General features: G+C 45.3%; 1 protein-coding gene across 2 annotated transcripts in view; it reads right to left on the reverse strand.

Moving 5' to 3' along the window:
- UBE4B (ubiquitination factor E4B) overlaps window positions 1–13,025 on the reverse strand; it is a 122,782-nt gene extending 109,757 nt beyond the window's left edge. The window contains exon 1 of one of the 2 annotated variants that reach the window (XM_027564949.1): window positions 12,277–13,006. In XM_027564949.1, coding sequence (XP_027420750.1) covers window positions 12,277–12,300 — 24 coding nt within the window. In that variant the 5' untranslated portion in view covers window positions 12,301–13,006. Of the gene's footprint in view, window positions 1–12,276 lie in introns of both variants that reach the window. The other variant, XM_027564950.1, reaches the window with a different exon arrangement.
- Between the last annotated feature and the right edge of the window lie 267 nt (window positions 13,026–13,292).

Consider the following 13,292-nt stretch of genomic DNA (forward strand, 5'->3'; position numbering starts at 1 on the left):
AATTAAATTGGGATTCCCTGTAGCTCAGATGGTAAAGAATCTGCCTGCAATGCAGGAGACCTGGGTTCCATCCCTGAGTCGGGAAGATCTCCTGGAGAAGGGAATGGCTACCCACAATCATCATGACACTCTTACACATCTAGAACCTATACCAAACCCTGACGGGGAACAGAGAAACAATGTGAACAGAATGTATTTCACAATGTTAACTAGAAAGCTAATTAAGTCAAGGCCAGGTATTCTCAATACTGAAACCCCGAAGATACCTGTTTGCCCAGCTTGACTATACTTTTCAAATAATGCTGAAGATATGGCAGCTGGTAAGCAGATCACACAGTGGCATCTCATTCAGAGATTCCCCTTCCCCAGCCCTGCAGGAGGGGACAGTCCCTTCAGAAGGTAAAATGAGTCATCTGATTCGAGCAGACTGAGTCACCTCGCATATGGGTTTTGGCCCCCATATGCAGCGTGTTTCTCCTGAGACTCCTCTCAGGTCTCCTGTCTGCACAGTTCCCTTCCTAACTTCCTCGATCCTCCTTCACTCACTTCGTACATGCAGGCCACCTGATCACTCCAGATTTTAAGAAAAAGGAGGAGGAGGTGAGACAAGTAACAGTGTGGCTTCACATAAAAGATGGTGCCTGAGTGAGAAGAGACTTTAAGAATTTTAAGGGGTTGGGGGAGAGGACTGCAACCCAACCTTTCAAACAAACCTCAGCCTCTCGCCTTAACCAATAACAGACCTCCTTCCATGCTTTTGGCATCATTACATGCAAAGGTCTTGTTTGGTGTCATAGGAGCACCAACTGAAATTCTAATCATGTACAACTCAGTCTTATTCTGAAAAAGAGAGATAATATGTTGCAGGAACCTACATACTCTGCCAGGGCACTGCACAAAGCACTTTATGTATCCCTGCAATTAACAGTAAGAACACCATGGACAGGGATGCAGACCACCACTTTCCAAGTGAGGAAACTAAGACTCTGAAAGCACTTCGCTCTGGTCATCCAATTGGCTGGTCCACCTAAAACCCAGGTGCAGGTGACTCTGAACTACAACTCTGACAATAAGGTTGTTTTCCAGTACATACCTTAACCTAACTAATATGGCAAAAACAAAACAAAGAACTACCGCAACACAAGAACTGGGAATCAAGGAAAGACACCTTGCAGTCAATTCATGGACTCAGCAAATATTTATTTTGGGGCACCCTATGCCAAGCCTTGTGACAAGAGATGGATAAAAAACAGTAAACAAGTGGTCCAGTGGTTAACACTCCATGATTCCACTGCAGGGGAAGTGGGTTCCATCCCTGGTGGGGGAACTAAGATCTTACCGGCAATAAGGCAGGGGAAAAAAAAGAACCCAACCCCCCAGGGAACAAGAACAATCAGGGCCAGGGCTTCCCTGGTGGCTCAGTGGTAAAGAATCTGCCTGCCAATGTAGGAGATACAGGTCCAATCCCTGATCCAGGAAGATCCCACATGCCACAGAGGAACTAAGGCCATATGCCACAACCATCAAGACTGTGCTCTAGAGCCTGGGAGTCACAACTATTGAGCCCCGAAGGCCTTAGAGAGAGCCTGAGCTCCACAACAACAGAAGCCTACGCACCACAGCAGCACAACCAAACCCAAAATAAAGTCATTTTACAATAATTAGCTGCAATATGATTCAGTGCGCCCAAACTATGGTTTAAAATTTATACTTGGAACTCTTCAGGTCCTGAACACCTAGCTAGGAAAAAATATACAAATAAATCCACCTCTACACCTTGACTTCCTACCTCGGGGAAAGAAAGGAACAGAGTAACGAATGAAAAATATTTACTGAACGAACAAAGGAACCAGTGATCATAATAGGGAGCTGTTGTTGTTTAGTCACTAATTCATGTCTGACTCTCTGTGACCCCATGGACTGTAGCCCACCAGGCTACTCTGTCCATGAACTGTCCAGGCAAGAATACTGGAGTGGGTTGCTATTTCCTGCTCAAGGGGATCTTCCTGACCAAGGGATTGAACCCACCTTTCCTGCGTCTCCTGCATTGGCAGGCAGCTTCTTTACCACTGAGCCACCTGGGAAGTCTGTATCCGGGAGAGGTAAAAGATAAAATTTAAAAAAGGACATGTTCCCTAAATATCTTCTTCCCACTTTTTAAACCCACAGCTTCCACAGTCTATGGATGGCTCCACAGTGTATCCCTGGAGCTGATGCCTCACTCCTGAACAATGTATTCTCTGCTCTCATTCTGTCTCATTGTGTCTTGAACCTACTCAGCAATGAAATGGGTCTAGCCAAGGTCACTAATGGCCTCCATGTTGCCAAATCCCATCCTAAGGCTTGGTCTTCTTTTCATTTACTTTACTGCCATTTGACAGAGTGGAACCCTCCCCTCCATCATGAAACACTTTCTTCTCCTGGATGCCAGAACTCTAGGCTCTCTCGTCTTGCCTTCTACCTCAGTGGCTGTCCCCCGTCAGTTCTTAAACGCCGGAATGGCTCAAGGTTCAGTCCTCTGACCTCCTCTCCTCTCTCTCTATGCTCACTCCCTAGGTCATCTTGCCATTCTTGCAATTTAAAATATACTGACAGCTTTCTGATTGGAGTCCCCAACCCCAGTTCTTCCTGAACTGCAAGGCAAATATATATCCAACAACCTACTTAACATCTCCAGATGGATCAATAATAAGCAATATAACCAGAATACGATTAAAATGGATAGCTTAATTTCTACCTCTAATCTCCTCTTTCCTTTTAATTTTTGGCCATATCGAGTAGCATGTGGGATCTTAGCTTAACTCCCCAACCAGGGATCAAACCAGTGCCCCCTACAGTGGAAGTTCACAGTCTTAACCACTGGACTGCCAGGGAAGTCCCTAATCTCCTATTTCAATGTTTCCCACCTCAGTATAAGACAATTCCTTCTTCCAAGCTGCAGAGACTATAACTCTTGGTATGACTGTGATAGAGACAGCTAGCTACCTCTTCCTATACATTCAGCCACCTTTGTATCTGGCTGTGGCCAAGTGACTAAGTTCTGACCAAGGAGATGTAAGCAATGACAGGTGACACATCTGATCATGCCATTGATGGACAAAAACATGCCCTCCCCTTTAGTTCCTTCCTGAAGACTGGAATGCAGATGTGCAGGCAGGCACTGGAGCAGCCATCTTGGATTACAAACTAGATGGCCACTTACAGAGGATGACAGCACTAAACAGAATGTGTCTGGCTCCCTAGAAATCAAGGAATTACTAAACCAGTTCGCAACCACCTACCCAGATTTCTACTTCGAAAAAAAATTAGCTTCTATCGTATTAACACCATTATTATTTTGGATCTCTCTGCTGCAGCAGCCAAACCAGTATCCTAAGTAATGCACAGAATTTGGAACCCGGAAGTAATCAACCTAGATAGAATATAAATATGTGGCAATGACTCAGGGCTCAACATGGGCACAGATATTGCAGAATGAAAGTTTATAACCCTTGTTAGGCCACAATAAAATGTTTGGTAAAAGCTGTGACACCTCAGAAAATAACCTGCATGTCTACCTGGACTGTAATTCTAGGGGAACTGGTTGAACAATTCAGAGTTTGGTGCCTACTGGCCTCTTGCCAATTTAAGCAAGAAGTCCCGCAAGAACAAGACATACTCAAGCTGCAGCTTGCCGATTTGCAGACAGAGATAAAAGGGAAGACAGGTCTGCCTAAGTCATGGCCACAGACTAGTCTAAGTTGGCTTAGTATGGTAATTTGGAGACCAAGCAGGACTGAAGAAGTCAACTTCTTCGGTCTCCTGAAGGAGACAAGCTGGAGACACTACTCAGCTCCAGGAAGGGGATATCCTCCATGACCTGCCCCAGAGGAAAACAGACACTGAAAAGCTACCACGGAGGGCCGGGACAGGGCAGTTCCTCCAAGAAAGCACGTGTGTGCGTGCTTCAGTTCTCTTTGCGACCCTGTGGACTGTAGCCAGGGCTGCTAAGTGGACTGCAACAGGAACACCCACAGCTGCCAAGGCAGGGAGCCTCCACGCCGCAGCCTGGCAGGAGCTGACGATAGCCGTGGACCAGTGAGGGATGTGTACTCCCCGTTTTTCCTTTTGCCAAAGGGGACTTATTTCCATGCTTCTATCCAACTCCACCACAGCACATGGGGGCGGGGAGCAGAGAGCGGAGAGCAGCTGATAACTTGCATTTTAATCTAAAGGTTCTTGGACTGTGTAACACCCGGAGATTCTGGAGGCTGATAGAGGGAAGGCATGGAGTGTGTTTTAGATCTCGGAAGAAGGGTTTAAACAATAATGCCTTGACAGTACCCCTTTCCATGTGACAGAACTTCTAGATAAGCACACAGCTAACCCAGCAAGAACTGCAGTTCTCAGCCTCCTAGCTAGGAGCTGTGGCCATGTGACTTAGGTTCTGGCCAATGGGAAGCGAGCAGAAGTGACTGGTGCAACTTCCAAGCTGTGCCATTAAAGAGGAGCATGATGGGACTTCCCTGGTGGTCCAGGGGTTAAGACGGCATGCTGCTCCTAATGCTTAATCCCTGGTTGGAGAACTAAGATCCCACATGCTGTACAGTCAAGAAAAAAAAAAGAGGAGCATGATTTCTCCTTCCCCTCTCCTCTCTTCCATCTGGCTACAGTGCAGATAGACGTGGAACAAAGATGGAAGCCATATGTTAGGATACTTGGAACAACTGGACAGAAGGTGCCTACCACAGTGGCCCCAGCCTCCCACCCAGACTTCTATTTAGACAGAAATAACCATCTAGCTGGTGTAAGCAGCTGCTATTTCATGTCACTCTGTTATATCAATCCACAAAATATCTGACTATTCTTGGTCTGACCTTTTCTCACCTTCTCCACCACTGACCCTGGTCCTGGGACTCTTGTGCTGGCCTCCTGACCTTTCTTCTCCACTTTCACTCTTTCCTCCTTCATCTTTTCTCCTCACAGAAGCCTCTAAAATGATTCTCTTAAAACAGAAATCAAAATGTAAGCCCCATGAAGGCAGGGATTTCTGCTTACATTGCTCATTCCTATAGCCTCATGGTCTAGAAGAAAGCTGGGCATATACGATGTATCATCATATACAAAATGTCACTGACTGTAAACTGCAACACTATTTTTTGCATTACAAAGGGGGTTAAAAAAAAAACCCACTACCTACTAAATCATAACAAAATGTCTTAACAGACCAGACCAGAGTAGTTATCAGTTTTATCAGCCTTTCATTGCTTTGAAATTTCTAAAAAGGTGATGTATCTCTGATCTTCAAATCCATTGCTTGGGTATGAAAGGCAATCCTGCTAACTGTATGTGCTATGTGCTAAGTCACTTCAGTCACATCCGACTCTGTGCCCCCATGGACTGTAACCCGCCAGGGTCCTCTGTCTGTGGGATTCTCCAGCCAAGAATACCGGAGTGAGTTGCCATTTCCTCCTTCAGGGGATCTTCCCAACGCAAGGATCAAACCCTCGTCTCCCACAGCTTCTGCACTGCAGGTGGTTCTTTACCACTGAGCCACTGGGGAAGCCCTCTACCTGTATGTTCAATTTCAAAATGTGATACAGTTTCAGAGACTTACGGATTTCTGCCTTTCTACAGCTCCCTAATGCAATTGGTTGTTGCTTGGTAATAAAATATGAAATTGCCATTTCCCTGGTAGTCCAGTGGTTAAGAATCTGCCTTACAACACAGGGGCCTCAGGTTCCATCCCTGGTCAAAGAACTAAGATCCCATACGTCATGGAGCAATTAAGACTGCACGTGCCCGGCTACTGAACCCTCAAGCTCTGGAACCCGCATATCACAACTAGAGAAGCCCCAGGGCCCCAATAAATAACCAATAGAAGCCAAAATATGAAATTGTGGTGATTCTTTCAACCATTTTCTTTACTGATATCAAGTTGAGACCACCCCTCCCACTGCCATTTTCATTTCTCTTTTTCATACAAAGTAACATTTGCTTTCACTGCTGATCAAAGTATAATTTGGGGGAAGGCATTTAACATAGCAGGCTTCCCAGGCAGAGTAGTGGTAAAGAGTCTACCAGCAATGCAGGACACCCGGGTTTGATCCCTGGGTCAGGAAGATGCCCTGGAGGAGGAAATGGCAACTCACTCCAGTATTCTTGCCTGGGAAATCCCAGGGACAGAGGAGCCGAAAGGGTTACAGTCCCTGAGGTCACAATAGAATCAGACACAACTGAGTGACTGAACACGCATGCATTTAACATGGCAACTAAATTGATCATGCATAGTGCTCAACTGAAGGCCAACAACACGAACAGGTATAACCAGGTTTGCATATAAACAGGAAATGACAACTGTGTCACAACTGCCACCTGGTCAGCCACGATTACACCAAGAAGCATCCCAAGCTCAAAGATTTGAAAAGGTAAAGGGAAAAAGGGGGTGGGGAGCATCTCAGAACTGACTAAAACTGGTGGTGCTAGTGGTAAAGGACCCTCCTGTCAATGCAGAAAACTTAAGAGACGTGAGTTCAATCCCTGGGTCAGGAAGATCCCCTGGAGACGGAAATGGCAACCCACTTCAGTATTCTTGCCTGGAGAATCCCATGGACAGAGGAGCCTGGTGGGCTACAGTCCATAGGGTCACAGAGTCACATACAACTGAAGCGACTTAGCACGGTAGCACGGCACGGGGAGTGTCTTAGAACTGACTGAAACCCAGTTAGAACTCAGTAAAGGTTTCTCGAGTAAGTGAATGACTTCACCTCCTGCCACTGTGTCCTTGCTCAGCCCCAACCACACTTGACCCCCATGGTGTTCCTGAAGCAGTAGGGGACGTGCCCCTGGTTTCTGCTGTCCCCTATTCTTTCAAACACTCTTCCCCCAGATGGCTCCGTCATCTTTTAAATTTTTTTCCAGAAGTCACCTCCCCAAATTGCACACACTTGTCTTATCCTTACTGCTCTCCATCCCTTTATAGCCTATTTTATCTTTCTCCATGGTACCATCACATATGACATCTTTTAAAAATATTTATTTCTTTATTTTTGGCTGCACTGGGTCTTTGCTGATGCAAGTGGGCTTTTCTCTAGTTGCGATGTGAGGGCTTCTCATTACAGTGGCTTCTCTTGTTGTGGAGCACAGGCTCTAGGGTACACAGGCTTCAGCAGCTGGGGCTCACAGGCTTAGCTGCTCCGAGGCATGTGGGATCTGGCTGAACCAAGGGTCGAACTAGTGTCCCTTGCACAGCAAGGAGGATTCTTAACCACTGGACCAGCAGGGAAGCCCACCAAATGACAGCTTATGTGGATATTTATCACGTCTCCTCCCACCAGAAAGAAGCCCCATACCAGCAAGTCTCACGTGGTGTCTGACATGTAGCAAGTAAATAGCAAATACCATTGAAGGAGCTGCTACAAGAAGCTGTCTCCACCTAGACACACCCCAAGTACCGTCTCAGAAAATGCTCTGTGCGAGAAGCAAAGGCCTGAAGATCCAAGGACCCCCTCATCAGAAATCTTGCGATCTTTTCCCCATAAAAGAATAGAAGGCTACTTGATGAGCTCCACTCTTAATGGTAACAAGGGGTTAATGCTTCCAGTTTCCATCTCAAAAGGGAAAATAAAAATGCCATAACCATTACAACTTGCTCAGATTATTCTTTTGGAGGAAGTTTAGTAATGGGATTAAGAACTCTGGAATCTGACTCTGGATTAGAATCCAGGTTCTACCACTTCCTAGTTGTGCACTTTTTGGCAAACTGCTTAATTGCTATCAGCCTCAATTTTCTTATCTGTAAAAAGGGAATAAGAATACCAACTTTATTGAGCAAGTTAAGTGCTTAGCACATATTTAAAATTCATAAATATCAGCTAACATCATTACCATTCTCTGTCTCTTAGCTAAAATGAACCAAAAAGAGTTGAGAAAGGGTCTGGAGAGGTAACATTCCACTCTCCTACCAGGCTTCAGGAGAATCCTGGTTATAAAGTGAGGGGCAGCAATTATCTCCTGGGGAAAAAAGTGACCTTAAGTCATGAGGCCTGTTACAAAGAAATGGTCAGAAATGGAGATGCTAGAGTAGAAAGGCCAGAGGTAGGGGCCTCTATGTTGGGTCATCTTTCAGTGACCCAAACAAGTATCTTCTTTCTCCACAATCTGCTCCTTGTCTAGAATTTCTTCTCTCTCCTCCAGTCCATCCTTCTCTCAAACTAGAAATCAAGGAGTTATCTTTTTCTTTCCTGCCCTGCCTCCACCTCCTTCACATCAACCTGAGCATCAGAAGTGGCTTAACTTAGATCCTCAAAATTTCTCCTGTCTGCTCTCCTCCATTCCCACTGCCAAGGCCTTTGGACTCCATTGCTTGGCTCCTCAATAGCAGTAGCAATCTCTGAATGCATCTCTCAGCCTGCAGCCAGCTTCTTTCCACCTACCTTCGACACCTTGCCAGTCATCTACTCCCTTAAAACCCCTCAAAGGCTTGTTACAGTCTTACTGAGAAAGTTCAAACGCCTGAGCATTTCTGAATACTGTCTGAGATCTGGTGCCTGTCTGCCTGTAGCCACTCCCCCACAAATCCTATCTCCAGGCCCACTACTTGCAGTTTCCTGAGCTCCCCAGTTTCACAGTCCATTCCAAGAGCCCTTTGCCTGACAACTACTGCTCAGTATAAAGATCAGTTTTCCCTTTTTTTTTTTTTTGGGGGGGGGGGGGTACTCATGAGTCATCCAGGTTCCTAGTTCCCCAACCAGGGATCAAATCTGTGCCCTCTGCGGTGGGAGGGCAGAGTCTTAACCACTGGAACACCAGGGAAGTCCCCAAGCATCACTTTTTCTTGAAAGTCTTCACTAAGATGCTATCCCACCAGGGTTCCCTTCTTGATTTTCTTAGGAGTCTTACTGTGCACGTGTCCATAATAGCTCTTAGCACCCTGTGTTGTAATTGCTGGACTCCTACCTAGCCCTACCCATCCCCCAATCCCATAATAATTTCTTTAAGAAAAAGACTGTTTCTCTTAACCTACCTAATACATTGCTGGGGATGTACAGCATCTTTTTAAAAAACAGTTGTTGAGTGAATGATAATTGGAGGAGTGTGATGAGAGTCAGCACCAAAAAGACTATAAACTTGATCACATCATGAATGAATTCATGAAGAACACTTTTACAGAAAAGTTATGCAGATCAAGCATGTTAGTAGGATATTTATAGAGAAGCTGTGGTGAATTTATTGCCAGTTGTTAGGCAGTAAAATACAGTAAAAAGAGCTTTTAGATCAGGAACCCTGGGTATGAACTCCAATTCTGCCACTTCTAAGCCAGGGCACTATGAACTTAACCTAAATCTCAGTTGCTTCACCTTTAAAACAAGGAAATTTGAAGGATCTGCTGAACTGCTCTGTTTTATCAAATGAAACAATGGTTATAAAGTGACTGGCACAGAGCAGGCTTCTAAGACTGTTAATAAATATCGGTCCCCTTCCACCGAAAAAACTGCTAAAATATCCAAGGTCACACATTCTGCATTTGGGAAGGAAGACAACTTCTAAAACCTTTACCACACCCTGAATCCCAGCCAGCTTTCTTAAAGATGAACTAGGTCATAAAGATTTTGCCAAAAAAAAAAGAAACAAAGCAAAGCAAAGCACATCATTTCCATGAAAACACATCATCACCACAGTTGAAAACAGTTTAAAATACCTGCTCTAATCACAGCATTATTTTGGTATTAAAACAAATAAACAAACATGAGTAGGGTACAGGATGAATGCACTGTAAATAATAACGCCTTGAAATGCGGTTCCTGGAAAGAATAAACTTAGTCATGGATCTGCTCTATGTGCTATGGAAACAGCAATGAAGTTAAAGAAATACTCTCCTTAAAAGCACAAGAAAGGAAAAGTACAAGAATTCAAGGTGATCAATGAGAGGGACCAAAAAGTAGCCATAATGTACAATCTTCTAAAGCTACTAGCCTGGCTATGATGATGATGATGATGATTTACTAGCTAAGTCGTGTCTGACTCTTATGACTCCAAGGACTGTAGCCCACCGGGCTCTTCTGTCCATGGAATCCTCCAGGCAACAATACTGGAGTGGGTTGCCATTTCCTTCTCCAGGGGATCTTCCCGACCCAGGAAGCAAACCTAGGTCTCCTGCATTGCAGGCAGATTCTTATCCGACTGAGCTACAAGGGAAGCCCTAGCCTGGTTATAGCAGCCTCTATTTTTCATGGATTACATTCTCATCTATTTCCATTTTGCTAAAATATAAAATCCTGTCTTACCTGATTCCCTAATTTAGATTGAAAGGTCACGGTGTTGACTGTTTTACACCCTGAGATGCATGTTTGAATTTTCAACAACATAAATGTTATCTAACCAAATCAATGTCGCCTACCACACCTATGACACAAGTTTCCACCAACAGAGTAACAATAAGGCAAAAGCTTCAGATATGTTTCTGTTAAGAACTGTTCACCTAATGCCAGAATTAAAGGAAATGGATTTTTAAAAAATTTAAACTTTTCCCCAAAAAAGATCTATTCTAGATTCTATTGAGAGTAAAATTACTGAACTGTCCCTTTGTGGTCAGGCCAACTAATTTGTTGAACATAAGTTTATATTGATCTTGTATTAGTGAATTAAATTTTTCATATTTAATATTCTGTTGACCTTGAAAAATATCTATCTCCTCCACAATGATTACATTTGTTCCTTATATGGTCAAAAAAGTTAATACCTTCCCTCAAGGACTGGGTAAAGTAAAAAGCTGCAGTTCAGATTATACAGCTCTTTAACTGGTTTGTATACTTTAATGGTTTGAAAACAATTTCTTGGTAAAAACTCAAGAATGTAAAAACTTCTAAACCAGGAACTATTTAGAGAATGTCAAGAAAAATGTAATTTCTACTACTTAAAAACTCTTGGCCTTAAGATAAATGATCCATGAGGATTAATATTTTTTTAAGGGGGGGTGCACTTTTAAAAAAACGACACAAAACGAAGTGCCTCTAAGAGGATCTCTTGATGGTTCCTATATGAAAGAAGCTGTTCAATATTTTTCTAATTTAAGATTACATTACTGATGCATTTAGAAAACGAAGTCAGTAACACAGAATGGGTAATCCTGACTTTCTAAACAGCCAGGTATCAAAGCAACAAAATTATTTGCTTCCTTTCCTACCTGACCCTTAGCCCCCAACTCGCCTGCTTCACTCTGGAGAATTTTAGTCTCTAGGTAAACATATTGACTACTCTGTAGCAAAAACTGAAGCATGGAAGTTTTACAGTACAACCAACCTGACTGACAACTACTTTTCTAATACTGTACAGAAGTTTTACAAGAACCAGTGGAAGAAATGGTAGGTAGAAGACAAGGAGGTCAGGAGGGGTCCTGAAAGAGAAACTCAATGTTTTTTTTTTTTTAAAGGGGGGTGGGGAGTCAACAGAATCACAGGAAATTCCCTGTACCCTAAATGCCAGTTTTTAAGATTATTATTAAATAATCTAGAAGTCATCCAGAAAGGATCTGTAATAATCCTTTCAGAAATGATAATAGGGGGAATTTTCAAAGTCATTTGCTTCCATTTGCTTCCTGTTCAGTGTCTGCTACAGCAAAACACGAGTTTGAAAGGGACAAAAACTAGAAAAAATCACGCTGCAAGAGAAGTACGCCAGAAGCCATTACTGGTCTGTTAAACTGCTAAATTTTAACTGTAATTCACTAAGCTATTGAGAAGATACACGTTTTGTTAAATATCAAAGAATCTGTTTGTAGGCCACCCCCAAACACACACGTAATGTTCAGTCAACTTATACAATGACGTGTCCACACATACTCGGGATTTCAAATCCATTTAAAAACATACACCCATACATTCTGATTCCACCCAAAATTATTCTTTCAATCTCTGCAGTAAGGCGCGGGCGCGCACACGTACGTGCGCGCGCAGGCGCGTGTACAAAACACACACACACACACACACTCAACTTCATGTAAATCTAGCCCTTCTAGCTTAAATACCCTGAAAAAAAGAATAAAAACCTCAATATGTTCTCCTCTTCTTTAGACTCTAAAAGAAAACTCGAAAAGAGGCAAATGGAATACAGGATGCAAAAAAAAGGCAAAGAAATATAAGAGAATACAATCGGAGACCCTCTTAGGGACTCATTTTATTCTTAGATGTCATCTCCATCGCTGACCAAAGGCCAGGCACCACTGGCGCAGTATCACGCCTACCCAAAGCGCCAAAGAGTTGCCAACTAATCTCCCAAGGTGTCCCCCAACCTCCTCACCTCATCAGCGCTCAGCTCCTCCATCGCTTTCCTCTTAATGGTTAAAGGCGTTAGGGAGAGATCTTCCGTTCTTTGAGACCAGGGCGGGAGGAGAGTGGTAGGTGTCTATCGGGCTGTCTGGTCCCCCGAATGGGGGAGGTTTCAGAATTGCATAGTCAGAGGTTAAAAAATAAGAACACGAGAGGCACTGAAATGCCTTGGCGTCGGTCACTCCAATCGCCCCAGAGACTCCTACAGCTGCTGCCGTCTCCAGCAGCCTCCTTTGACCGCCACTGCTGCTGCTACAGGGTTTATCTTAAGGCGCCACTTATTTACCCTCTGCTTCCCAGGTTACCCAGACAAGGAGCTCGGTCTCCAGCTCGCCTCGTGCCCGGAGCCTGCTGGGTCTTCGGGCTGGTGGCGCGGTAGCTGCGCTTCCTCAGCAGATCCTGGTCTCCTTCCTACCCTTTGACCCTGGCGGGAAGTGTTCAACTGCAGAGTGGGTGCCCCGAGGTACGGCGACCCCACAGCCGCCCAGGCAGAGCCCAGCACTGAGGAGGGAAGCTCCTCCCCTCCCAAAGCAAGCCGGCCACGCCCCTCCTCCACGGCGGAGCTTGGGCAGGGGGGAGGGGGAGGACCGGACTCTCGATGCTTTCGCTGGTAGAGTAAATCCGCCTACCCCTCCACCCCTACTCTTACCCCTCGCCCCACCAAGTATTATTCATCAAAACAACAGGGCGGCCATCTTTGAAAGGGATCACGTGACCTCTCCAGAGAGGCGGGGCTTCTGGCCCTAGCATGAGGCAGCCAATGGGCCGCGGGCGTCGCACCGCCTATTTCCTCTCGCCTGCGTCTCCTCCCGCCTCCACCCCACCCTCTCCCCCGCAGCAGCGCGGGGCAGAGGGAGGGGCGAGTGGGGCCGCGGGCGGGCCGGCGGAGCGCCGAGGGGGCGGGGCAGCGCGGTGCCTTGGCGACGGCGCGGGCGGGGGCGCGGCAGGCTGGGCCCAGGTAGATTGCCGGGACCGCCACGCGGGCGA

This window comes from Bos indicus x Bos taurus, chromosome 16 (genome assembly GCF_003369695.1).
Source record: "Bos indicus x Bos taurus breed Angus x Brahman F1 hybrid chromosome 16, Bos_hybrid_MaternalHap_v2.0, whole genome shotgun sequence".
In the NCBI taxonomy this organism is placed as follows: domain Eukaryota; kingdom Metazoa; phylum Chordata; class Mammalia; order Artiodactyla; family Bovidae; genus Bos; species Bos indicus x Bos taurus.